Source organism: Sodiomyces alkalinus, assembly GCF_003711515.1.
Source record: "Sodiomyces alkalinus F11 unplaced genomic scaffold SODALscaffold_2, whole genome shotgun sequence".
Classification (NCBI taxonomy): Eukaryota; Fungi; Ascomycota; class Sordariomycetes; order Glomerellales; family Plectosphaerellaceae; genus Sodiomyces; species Sodiomyces alkalinus.
The window spans coordinates 3678066-3689527 of NW_021167080.1; the positions used below are offsets into that span (position 1 = coordinate 3678066).

At 54.0% G+C, this 11462-nt stretch overlaps 4 protein-coding genes across 4 annotated transcripts; 3 read left to right on the top strand and 1 right to left on the bottom strand.

The window, feature by feature from the left end:
* Nucleotides 1-865: 865 nt before the first annotated feature.
* SODALDRAFT_270738 (ARM repeat-containing protein) lies at nucleotides 866-4075 on the top strand (the record flags this gene model as incomplete). Its single annotated transcript, XM_028607736.1, has 7 exons — nucleotides 866-914; nucleotides 1079-1137; nucleotides 1246-2052; nucleotides 2128-3300; nucleotides 3407-3650; nucleotides 3722-3830; nucleotides 3892-4075. The coding sequence occupies 7 exons, from the start codon at nucleotides 866-868 to the stop codon at nucleotides 4073-4075; spliced, it is 2625 nt and encodes an 874-aa protein (XP_028468717.1).
* Nucleotides 4076-4688: 613 nt separating this feature from the next.
* On the top strand, nucleotides 4689-5495 carry SODALDRAFT_356931 (hypothetical protein; the record flags this gene model as incomplete). Its single annotated transcript, XM_028613951.1, has 2 exons — nucleotides 4689-5243; nucleotides 5379-5495. The coding sequence occupies 2 exons, from the start codon at nucleotides 4689-4691 to the stop codon at nucleotides 5493-5495; spliced, it is 672 nt and encodes a 223-aa protein (XP_028468718.1).
* A 144-nt stretch (nucleotides 5496-5639) lies between these two features.
* SODALDRAFT_343122 (hypothetical protein) lies at nucleotides 5640-9139 on the bottom strand (the record flags this gene model as incomplete). Its single annotated transcript, XM_028613112.1, has 13 exons — nucleotides 5640-6146; nucleotides 6336-6470; nucleotides 6586-6764; nucleotides 6821-6881; nucleotides 6972-7125; nucleotides 7206-7273; nucleotides 7349-7743; nucleotides 7811-7823; nucleotides 7886-8011; nucleotides 8074-8596; nucleotides 8679-8768; nucleotides 8940-9009; nucleotides 9067-9139. The coding sequence occupies 13 exons, from the start codon at nucleotides 9137-9139 to the stop codon at nucleotides 5640-5642; spliced, it is 2394 nt and encodes a 797-aa protein (XP_028468719.1).
* Nucleotides 9140-9965: 826 nt separating this feature from the next.
* Nucleotides 9966-11100, top strand: SODALDRAFT_107807 (hypothetical protein). The gene has a single exon (XM_028606513.1). It carries the CDS (start codon nucleotides 10159-10161, stop codon nucleotides 10927-10929), a length of 771 nt encoding a protein of 256 aa, XP_028468720.1. The 5' UTR covers nucleotides 9966-10158; the 3' UTR covers nucleotides 10930-11100.
* The last annotated feature ends 362 nt before the right edge of the window (nucleotides 11101-11462 follow it).

Consider the following 11462-nt stretch of genomic DNA (forward strand, 5'->3'; position numbering starts at 1 on the left):
ACTGAATAATGGTGAAAGAGGAAGGAGTTTCCCTTAAACGACGTGTACTTCGTAATCAATAGTACTCCACAACCAGACCTCTCTGCACCTGCACCCTTGTGTACGCATGAGTACCTTGTGTACGGGACCAAACCACTATTACGACTTGTAATAACCAAGTACTTCGTACTCCGTAGGGGACCGCCGGCATTTACAGTGTTCCCTGTAGCAACATCGCTGAACTGGTGGTTCCCCGAGGATGCTCTAGTACGAAGTACAGACACAGTACGATCAAACTCTGAGACGGCAATCAACAAGTCGCTTTTTCTCACTCCCACTTCCTACCGTAACTACCTAGGTACGGTACGTATCCATACAACCTTAACCTCTCCTTTTTAAGCAATACCGGTCATTCCTCTTACTTCGTACATTGCATTTGCTCTTCTCCCCCGCCAACTGTAGGTATTCTATCCCGGTCTCGGCTGCCTGTGCCTCACCGCTCTCTGCAACTTCCTCCTTTTTTGCATTTGGTGACCGCCCACACACATAAAAACAAACCAAAGTAGAGCAGTGGAAGAGAGCAGCTAATAAAGAATTAAGACAGACCAGAACCTCAAGGGGGCGGATTTTTCTGGGTCCTGGCTATTTTTCTCAACTCTCCTTTGCCCTGCGGAGCGCCTTATTTTCATTTCAGCAAAACTCCCCCGCGTTTTTCCTTTGACATTTCCCATTCCCCCCCCTATTTTTTTCTTGCACGTGCAGCTGGGTCTACAATCTACCTTACCCTCCCTCTTCCTTTCATCACCACTGCCGATTACCTCCCACCTCGACTTCCTACACCACCCACCTTCCCTCCTCCCCCGGACCATCGATTCCCGTCCCAATCATGGCCAGCTCAGAGATCAATCAAGTCTTGGCCAATTCGCTGTCACCTGGTAAGTTTGAGAACACATCCATCCCGGCCCCTTGGCTGCTCTCGAGTGGCGTCGTGTTCCTTTGCTCAAATGAATTCACGATCCATCTTCCCTTGTTCCTGCCCTCTCCTCTGGTACTCCTTGTCGATATGTCACGATAGATGGCTGACATTTTTGCTTCCCAGACGCGAACCTGCGCCAGGCTGCCGAACATCAACTCACACAAGCTGCGGAAAACAATTTTGTAAGCTACCCTCCCCATACTTCATTTCTCTCCCCCCTCTTCCCTTTTTCCTTCTCTTGCCGAACTGGCCTGCTAACGACCCGGCTCTTCCCTCCTGCCTCCTCACAGCCTCTATATCTCGCCACTCTAGTACAAGAGCTTGCCAATGAGAGCGCGCAAGGCTCGATTCGAGCCGCTGCCGGTCTCGCACTTAAAAACGCATTCACAGCAAGGGATTTTGTCAGGCATCAGGAGCTCCAGGCAAAATGGCTTCAGGGTACCGATACCGAGACGAAGACCCAAGTCAAGAACCTGACTCTACAAACACTTTCATCGTCCAACTCCCAGGCTGGCCACGCCGCCGCCCAAGTCATCTCGTCCATCGCTGCCATCGAGCTACCCCGGAACGAATGGCCGGAGCTTATGGGTATACTGGTCAAGAACGTCAGCGACGGCGCAGAGCACCAGAAGCAGTCTTCGCTTACAACCATCGGTTACATCTGCGAGAGCCAGGACCCGGAATTGCGTGCCTCTCTCATCACCCAGTCCAACGCCATCTTGACCGCTGTCGTTCAGGGCGCTCGCAAGGAGGAGGCCAATGTCGAGGTTCGACTGGCCGCTATCACCGCGTTGGGAGACTCCCTCGAGTTTGTTGGAAACAACTTCAAGCATGAAGGCGAGCGGAACTACATCATGCAGGTGGTCTGTGAAGCCACCCAGGCGGACGATTCTCGGATACAACAAGGTGCTTTCGGCTGCTTGAATCGTATCATGGCTCTGTACTATGATAACATGCGGTTTTACATGGAGAAGGCCCTCTTCGGCTTGACCATCCTCGGCATGAAGTCCGACGATGAGGACGTGGCCAAGTTGGCTGTTGAGTTTTGGAGCACCGTCTGCGAGGAAGAGATTGGCATCGAGGACGACAACGCACAGGTATGCTTTCAGCCCCCTCGTCGGCTCCCCTTTCTTGCCCCGGTCCTATACTAATGTAGTCGCTTGCACGTGTAGGTTGAGAGCTCCGACCAGATGCGCCCGTTCTATAACTTCGCCCGCGTTGCAGCCAACGAAGTCGTGCCCGTGTTGCTGCTGCTCCTGACCAAACAGGACGAGGACGCCACCGACGACGAGTACAACCTCAGCCGTGCCGCCTACCAGTGCTTGTCGCTGTATGCCCAGGCTGTGGGTAGTGCCATCATCCAGCCGGTTCTGCAGTTTGTTGAGGCGAACCTCCGTAACGAGGACTGGCACAATCGGGACGCCGCCGTCTCTGCCTTTGGTGCCATAATGGATGGCCCGGACGAGAAGACGCTTGATCCCATCGTCAAGCAGGCCCTGCCCATCCTTATCGGCATGATGGAGGACAATTCCTTGCAGGTGAAGGACTCGACCGCGTATGCTCTCGGCCGCATTACCGAGAGCATTTCGGATGCGATCGACCCCGCTACGCATCTTGACCCGCTTGTCCGGTCCCTGTTCAACGGGCTCATGAGCAGCTCGAAGATAGCATCCTCGTGCTGCTGGGCCCTGATGAACTTGGCCGAACGCTTCTCGGGAGACCTGGATGCGCCGCAGAATGCTATGACTCCCCACTTCAACACGAGTGTGACTAACCTGCTCGCCCTCACCGCCCGTCCCGATTGCGACTCTTATGTCCGTACTGCCGCCTATGAGGTCCTCAACGTCTTTGTCCAGAATTCCGCTACTGAGAGCCTGCGCCCTGTTGCCTCTCTCTCCGACGTCATTCTCGAGCGCCTGCAGAATACGGTGCCCATGCAGAGCCAGGTTGTGAGTGTGGAGGATAAGATCATGCTCGAAGAGATGCAGAGCAGCCTGTGCACCGTCCTTCAAGCCACTATTCAAAGACTAGACAAGGAGATCATCCCGCAGGGTGACCGCATCATGGAGACCCTTCTCGGTATCTTGCGCTCCGTGGGCGGCAAGTCCACCGTTCCAGATGCTGTCTTTGCTGCCATCAGTGCTCTCGCCAACGCCATGGAGGAGGACTTCAACAAGTACATGGGCGCCTTTACGCCTTATCTGTACGATGCTCTGGCCAACCAGGAGGAGCCGGCCCTTTGTGCCATGGCTATCGGCCTTGTCAGCGACCTGACCCGGTCTCTAGGCGAGTTGAGCCAACCGTATTGCGACAACTTCATGAACCACTTGCTGAACAACCTAAAGGTTGGTCCTGCTCCGCCCCTATTGGCTCACCCTTGCAGCCGTCCTCGTGTCCTTTTCTTTTGTTTCCCCCCCCTTTACGTCTTGCTCGTGCTAACATCAATGACAGAGCCCCGCTCTTTCCAACCAGTTCAAGCCGGCTATTCTGCAGTGCTTCGGTGACATTGCCGGCGCCATCGGCGGCCACTTCGAGGCCTACCTCGCAGTGATTGCCCAGGTCCTACAGCAAGCATCTACGGTTACCACCACTGCAGACGGTCCTTTCGAGATGTTTGACTATGTCGTTTCCCTCAGGGAAGGCATTATGGACGCCTGGGGAGGCATTATTGGCGCTATGAAGACCAGTGGCAAGAGTAAGACTTCCACCCCTGCCTAACTTTTCGACTAGCATCCCTGTGTAAGATTGGTGCTAACTAGATGATAGCATCTGTCCTGCAGCAATACATCCCCTCTATTTTCCAGCTGCTTAACACAATTGCGGGCGATCCGAACCGCAGCGAGGCCTTGTTGCGTGCTTCGATGGGCGTTATTGGGTAAGTCTCTCTTGGACATGATTGCTGCCGTCTTGACATGTGCTGACACCTCTTGTTCTAGCGATCTGGCCGATGCGTACCCGAACGGCGAACTTGTGGACGTCTTCCGTCAAGATTGGCTCACCGCCTTGATTAAGGAGACCAAGGCAAACCGGGAATTCCAGCCGCGGACCATCGAAACGGCCCGCTGGGCGCGGGAACAGGTCAAGCGGCAACTTGGCGGCTCTGCCAATGTCATGGCATAGACCTAAAGGGTCACTCATCAATCCGTGTTATCCTACGGCTACTGACCGTGCGATAACATTGCGGTCCCGGTCACAGCATGGTTTCCGGAAGCAGCCAGCTCCATTCTGTTGGGGTTTCCTAAATCTGCCTTCTCCGGCAGTAGCGAGTCTGTGTCTTGACGCACAACAAACCCGACGCGCCCCCTCCCCCCCCCCTAATCCACGACACTTCACGCAGCACAACCTTTGACGCCACATCACACAGCACAAGTATCGGACAGCGAGGAATACACTCAAGTGTATATAGATTCTTGCAGACCAGCCCCAGATAATCCTACTTTCACCATACCCCAGCACATTTACTTCCCCTTTTACATGACACTTCACCACGCATAACCCCAGTCACTCTTAACTCTTTTGGTTGTATCTTCATATCTTTTTTGTCCACGAACGAACGGCATAGAGGAGAAGTGAGGATTTTTTTTTTCATGTACGCCGCACTGGTCTCTCCAGCTAAGGCAATCAAAAGTCATGTAGACGGAGTTATCTCCTGTGGGCGAGTTTCAACTCGTTGGGAGTTTTCACCGGGGCAGGGGCTAAGACGAAATGACCGGAACGGATTGGGAAACAGCCCATGGCGTGCAGTGGGAGTACACAGGGGAGAGACGCGCCGACCGTCAAACTGGGGTGCGGACCTGGTCCCCCGCCCTATCAGTCACAGTTCCTTTGGTCCGCTCAAGTGAGCGACTTCTTCCAAGGGGCGTGGGGGAGAGGGAGGAGCAAGCAGCAAGGGCGTCGGGTCTCCCTAGACCCGAGTACTTCGAAGGTTGTGCGTCTCGCACAATCGGGGCATGCGAAGGAGAATGGGGCTGATGACGAACAAGAAGTTGATGTTGATGAATTCCCACGGCGCAAGTCCTACAGGGGATTGGCCCATCCGGGAGAAGTCTTGGGGAAACAGAAGCAAACGAAACGGGCTCTGCATGCCCGAGAGGAGGAGGAAGAAGAGGAGGAAGAGAAACCCCGAGACAGCACGACCAAGCAGTACCGTAGCGACAACCACACACACCATTGCTGCCACAAAGGCGATATGATATTCTCAGGAGCCAAGTGGCCCGAGAAATGTAGCAGTCAGCAACCAAGAGAAATCCAATGCATTATCCCCCTTCTCCCAACTTGCGCCACCCTCGTATGTTTTTCCCGTATTAGTATTACGGGCACCTTCGTGTCTTTCTTTTGCCCGGCTTGAAACCTGAAATGCATGCGTAAGGGCGGATAATCATTAAGCAGAAGAGGGAAACGAAAATGCGGAGCCGTCATCAAGCAGCTAAATGTGACGAACACGGCGAGAATGGCTCGAGAACCTCGAGATCTGGATTTTGGGTATCTAGTAAAGGCATGGGTCTCCTACGCGACTGCGCTCAGATGGCCCGCCCATTAAGTATGCGTGGAGTCAATATAAAAATAGTCGACCTATGAATTTCCAGCAAGAACGTTCGAACGCCCTAACTCCGGCTTGTTAGACGCGAGAGTTGCGCAGGATAGAAAATAGCTCGGATAGCCCCTACTTTATAGTACACGGCCTTCAGTACGAAATCATCCCGACTCCATGGGTTGCCCAATTTCCCGCTTCGGCGCCCTCGCCGGACCATTTCACCAGCTCGGTTTCGAAGCCGTCAGTACCTGGGCCGAGCGTGGTCAAAGTGGAGGTGGCTGGGACACCCCAGGAGCTCGGCGTTGCGTCATATTGATGACCGTGTTGTTGCAATTGGGAAATAGCGAGTGAATTCGGGTTCGCTGCATGGGTCATAGGGACCGCATTCGGGTGAGGAGAGAAAGCTTGCAGAGTCTGTACCGTCTGCTGAGAGGGCCTAGGGTGTTGTTGGTTGGATTGGTCAAAAGGAGGCTGAACAAGCATACTAATGGGAAACGGTTGAGGTTGAGCGCAGGTTGCATGCTGCGTTGGATACATTTGCGAAGGATAGGACGGCTGGGAATGTTGAGACGTTTGAACGGAATAATAAAGCTGCTCCTGCCGCGGTGCAGGGAGTTGTTGGGACGTTGATGGTTGATTTGTTATGCCATGTAAATCCTGGCGAGGTTGGGGAAGGGACATTGGGCCCGAATGTAATAAATGTCTCTGATGTTCCGCCGGCATGGTAGTGGAAGGGGAGGTATGTTGTTGCCCATTCAACTTGCTAATAGAGACGGCTGAATCAGACAGCGTTGGGTGCAGGTATGGTGAGGAAGAGCGCAGATTAGAAGAGGCGTCGGATTCGACGTGTGAGCTGCGTCGTAGTGAGGGTTGGCTAGGATATCCAAGTGTGGCTAAATCAGAGGCCAAAGGCGGTATGACGGAGTCCCTAGAGAATGACGAGGTTTGTATTGTCCGGATCGAACGCAGAGCACGGTCATTCTGAAGAGTCCGACGTTAGCTGTGCAAAGGTAGAGGGCCCCCTGGGGGATCTGGGAGGAGAAAGGGAGAGTCCGGATCATGGACAAAGGGATCATGCGGTGCAATTATCACGTACGCCATCAGCCATTCCGCGCTCCAGGCTCATGACAGCCGCTTTGGGGTCTCTGGAGAACTGTTCCAGTGACTCAAGCCACCTTGACGCAAGGGGCCAGACCTCTTTGGAATCTATGAGAATGCTCATGCAACGCTGAAGCATGTTGGGGCCTTCCCTGATAATAGACATATCGGAGCAAACTTGACCGAGTCAATCATCCGACTTTTCCATCTCAGAACGTGGGATGCGAACATACTTTGTTTCTTATACTTGCACAGATACGTCGAGAATAACCCACAGCTGTACACGCAGAACGACTGCAACTCGTTAGTGCGATCGTCTACCATGCATGTTATGCTCAAAAGAGAGAGGGGGAAGCAAAAAGGGGGCTGGGGTATAAGACGAACAGCAATTTGAGCCCCAACGCTCTTGTCCTTCCCATGTGCCGAGAAGTGGACATTGATCTGCTGGTATAGATCACGGACATTGCGAAAGAGATCGTCAGACATGTGCGCAAAAAAGAAACGACGTTGGGGGTCCTCGACGTTAGGATGAATGACTCTATGGGGTGAGGTGAGCTCGTTAACTTATTCGGCCATTTCCGTAGGCTAAGGGGGGAGGGGTAAGGGCAAGAGGCGTACTCGTCGAGATATGGTCTTCGCAAGACGATGTTGCATAGCTTGGTCATCATAGTGACATTCATGTAAGCCTAAGGTAGCTTTTGTTAGGACTGACATGTGTAAGAAGGAAGTGTTCGCACACTGAGTGAGTTGGGTCTTCTTACCAGGTCTTCACCAGCTTCCTTGTATTCCAGCAGAAGATCGTGATTCCAGCGATGGCCTGCTGGGAGCTTCTGTTCCCACACTTCCAGCTTTCGGGCCATAACGGCGAAGTCGCTGGAATCTTCCCATGGAGCAGGACTTTTAGCTGATACGGTGGCTTCCCTGGCCACTTTCCCCCAGTAGTAATGTGCCTGAATCAAGGTCGCAAATAAAGAGCGATTCGGCTGGTGGATAAGTCTTTCGTCGTCACGCGCTGGGGGGGTATCCTCCAGGGCAGCGCGGTACCGAGGCTGTCGTCCATCCGCAAATTCTTCCTCGGCACACGGAAGCAGGCAAGTGATGTCGCTGGCAGCAAGCGATGTAGGAGACTTTGTTCCGCAGTGCAAATTGTCCTGGCCTTGAAACACGTCAGTTGCGTTTCCTGCATCTTACATGGCCTCAGACACGGTTCCCGGGCTACTAACTATGAAGCATCCACTTCACCATATGGTTGGTTAGCTCAGCCCAGACCAAGTTGGCAGTAGTTCCCCAAGACTCACCAAGGTCCGACGGGCAGACTCCGCATTAATAATTTCCTCCTTGGTTGCGTTGTTAGATAGTACGTAAGTCTCTTCCCTGTGAAGATGCATCAACAGGGCCAATCTCGTCGCGATACCCAAGTTAATCTTACTTCATAGTCAGTCGTGATAGGATCTTCGGGTGAGGCGGGACGACAGGACATGCTCACATAACTCTTGTTTCGGTAGCCGCTACCCTGCTGCGCAATGCTCAAGAGATAAAAGGCCTGGCACCTCTCAAGCGTCGGCTCCTGATACAGTTCCCTCAAGGCCAGGCCGCTGGCCTGTTCCATGAAATAATCTGCAGCTTTGATCTCTCCCTCATATCGCTTGGCGAGCGACGGTGAGAACCGGGCCGAGATGCTCAGGATGCTAAGGATAAGAAACACGCTGACAGAGCGGTGATCCCGGTGAAGACGCTGCGGGAAGAGGTCCTTCGGAATAAAGCCCAGCTGGAAGTACTTCCGCGTGAAGAGGCGGACGGCATCGATGACCTCCGGTAATGGTGGGAGAAGATCCCAGTCGTCGGCAGGCTGCGGCCATGTAGGAGGTGCTGTGGGTTGACGTGAGATGGGCGCATCCAAGACGTCACGCCGGACCTTATTCGGGTCTCGCTTGGCTGTCTTTTCCACCCTCGTTCGGGGATGGCGGTACTGACGATCATGGTCAGGCTGACCGCGAGCTGGGAAAACGCTGATGATGGGTGCCAGTCAGAGCAGTTGAGCATGGGCCTGGCGAGGAGAGAGGGCAAAGTGTGGTAGAGGAGGCAAGTTACCAATCGGCAGGACCCAGCCCTGCTTCTTCACACGCTTTACACGGCGGGCTGGCCTTCTCATGAATGCATTTGCTCCTCAGGCGACGGCATCTGGCCGATTTTTTGTCTCAGCACACTTAAGCGGAATACAATACTAGTGATTCGTCTCCCGTCCAGTCGGGCACACACACACACACACACAGAGAGAGAGAGAGAGAGAGAGAGAGAGAGAGAGAGAGAAAGACTACGAAAGTAAGAGCAGGGAGGGAGGGACAAACACACCTCCGACAAGCGATGGGAGCTCTGCGCCGGATGGGAGGTTTAGCACCGTCGTTCTGGCTTCCAGGCGTCACTCCGATTTCGCCCGGCTCGGCAGCTTCGGGGGTGTGAATCAGCCCAGCATCGTAACTGGCACTCCGGGTGCTGTTGAAGTCGAGCGTTGCGGGATTCGGCTTTGGGTCGACGTCCTCGTCAAGGTCCATCTCCTTGCCGGTGGGCGGTGGGTTTCTCGGACTCGGACTTGCGTTCAATGGAGAACTCGTGGGTCAAGAAGTTGGTATGAATAGAGAGAAGTGGGGGGACACGCAGCAAAACTGAGCCCGGGGCAACCCAACACACAGCCCACCCGACGAAGAGAAGCGCGGCCAAGAACGTGTCCCAGCAAGCGGCAGAAAGGTCATAATTGGCTGAATAGACACCTTAGGGAACCATTTGGACACTCAGTTCGCTCGCTTAAGGCGGCTTGAGCCGAGATGGAATGGGGGCAGGGGTTGACAGGCAGGCAGGGTTGAGTGCGGTGCGTACGTATCCGTACTTTTGTACGGATACACAAGCCATTTGTTCTCCGTCCTTCGTGCGGATATTCGTCATGAATTAATTAATGCACGCACTTTTTTGGCTGCATCTCGCGTCGCCGTTGATTCGAAGCGAGTGAAGCTCGTTGGCTTTGCGCCACGACAGAAACAGGGGTGCATGTGGGGGGAAGCGGAATGACAGGGGACAGATGTTCGTAGTGGTCTCCTTTTTGTTTCGAAGCCGATGAGACAGCGTGGGTGGAATAAGATAAGCGGGTCAGTTCCGGTCTTCATCGAGATGGCAAGCAGCAAACCACGCATCGACAGCTAGCTACTCTATACGGGGCATTAAACTTTGCAGAGAGCAACACAGTAAAGAGCGTAGAAGCTCTGCTGTCAGTGTCAGCGTCAGTACAGTTCGACATTCGACAGAAAAGCACAGCCAGATCCTAGCCGTCCAACCGATGATGATGACGAAAGGCCTCAATACCTGCAACCCCGGAGACTCGAAGGAAGATTGAGACACCCGAGGCACAGTCGAGCCCGACAATAACACTCAAACACTCCGGGCCCCTGGAGCTCCTTTCGATGCAAGATTGGCATGCAGGTCGCGGCCGAAAATCAGATATCGGGACGGGACGTCGAAAGGCGAGGAACTGACAAGGCTCAGCCAACCCCACGTCGATATCACGACGCCGCCTGACCTCATGCGATGTATGTACTCCGTACGGAATACACACGTCGTCGGTAACCAACTTTGTGCCGAGTGCTACCCATCCACAATACCTAAGGTAGTGGGCCACTGCCATTCGCAAGTCCCACAAACCCACGTGACGGAGTTCTGCCAGTACGAGGTAGGTTGTGTGGATAAGCGGAGGACGTGTTCCCCTTCGAATGTACTCCGTACCACATGCATGGATTGGATGCATGTCACACACATGATGGGGCGACATCCAGGCGCAAGGGCGCAACACAGATATCATACTCCACGTGGGAACGGCACGAAAGAAGATATACTGTCGCAGTCGGCAGAGACAAGGGTCGTCGAATTCCTTTCAATGGCAAGAGGAACTCGTGACCATTGGGATGCAGGGATTGGGGGCCAGATTCTGCAGTTGACGGTGATGGTGCGCACGATGGTGGAAGCGATGCAGCTGCAGAAGTATGGCCAAAAACAACCCCCCAGATCCAAAAGTTTGGGCTCCAACATTGCGTTTGCGAGGCCCCGGGTGCCAGAGCCTTGGGACTCCAGGGGCGACGTGATCTTGAACAGGACCGAAAGAAAGCAAAGAAAGAGTGGGGGGAAAAGGGGGGGAAGGGGGGAAAAGGAGAAAAAAAAAAGAAAAAAGAAAAAAAAAAGGTGTTGGCGCGTAATCGGCCGGGCGTTCAGATATTCCTACACGCCTTGGGTTGGCGCCAATGATCGATCATGCACGCGGACCGTTGAAAAGTACGGCATGCCCCTCGCCTGTCTGTGATATATTGGAGTCTGTGGAGGGTGGATGGGGAATGGCCTTGAAGTCGTCATCCGAAGGGTACCTATATGCCTCGTCGAGTCAGCCGACGGTAGCGAGGGGTATTCTCGTGGCTCCGAGTCAAGCCAGGCTCATGCCACGGGGCATTCTCGATGATACGCCCCGAGCTATAAGGTAACGACCTTCCCGCCCTGGCCGTTCCGCTCTAGCCGTCCCGCCCGGGAGAAAGATGGAGATGGATAACAGAGGAGAGGGGCGAGGAAAAGATGGTGGGAGGGCCATATGAGATGCAGAGAGGGGGCGGCAGGGCGAGGGCAGCAGGACGGGGTCTGGTGGCCGTGATGGATGGGAGAATGGGGGATGGATAAGAGTCCTCGATGGATAATGCCGAATACCTTACCTTACCTTACCTTACCTTACCTTACCATACACATTTGCTACGTGGACGTATCAGTGTTTCTGCCCACACCAGACCAGCAAGACCAAAGCGACCAACGGTCTTATTCGTTGGTGCGATTGCAACAGGAAGGTGAGAG

Excerpts from the sequence above, each read along its gene's own strand:
- SODALDRAFT_107807 (XM_028606513.1), top strand. The coding sequence starts at position 10,159 with ATGCGATGTATGTACTCCGTACGGAATACACACGTCGTCGGTAACCAA.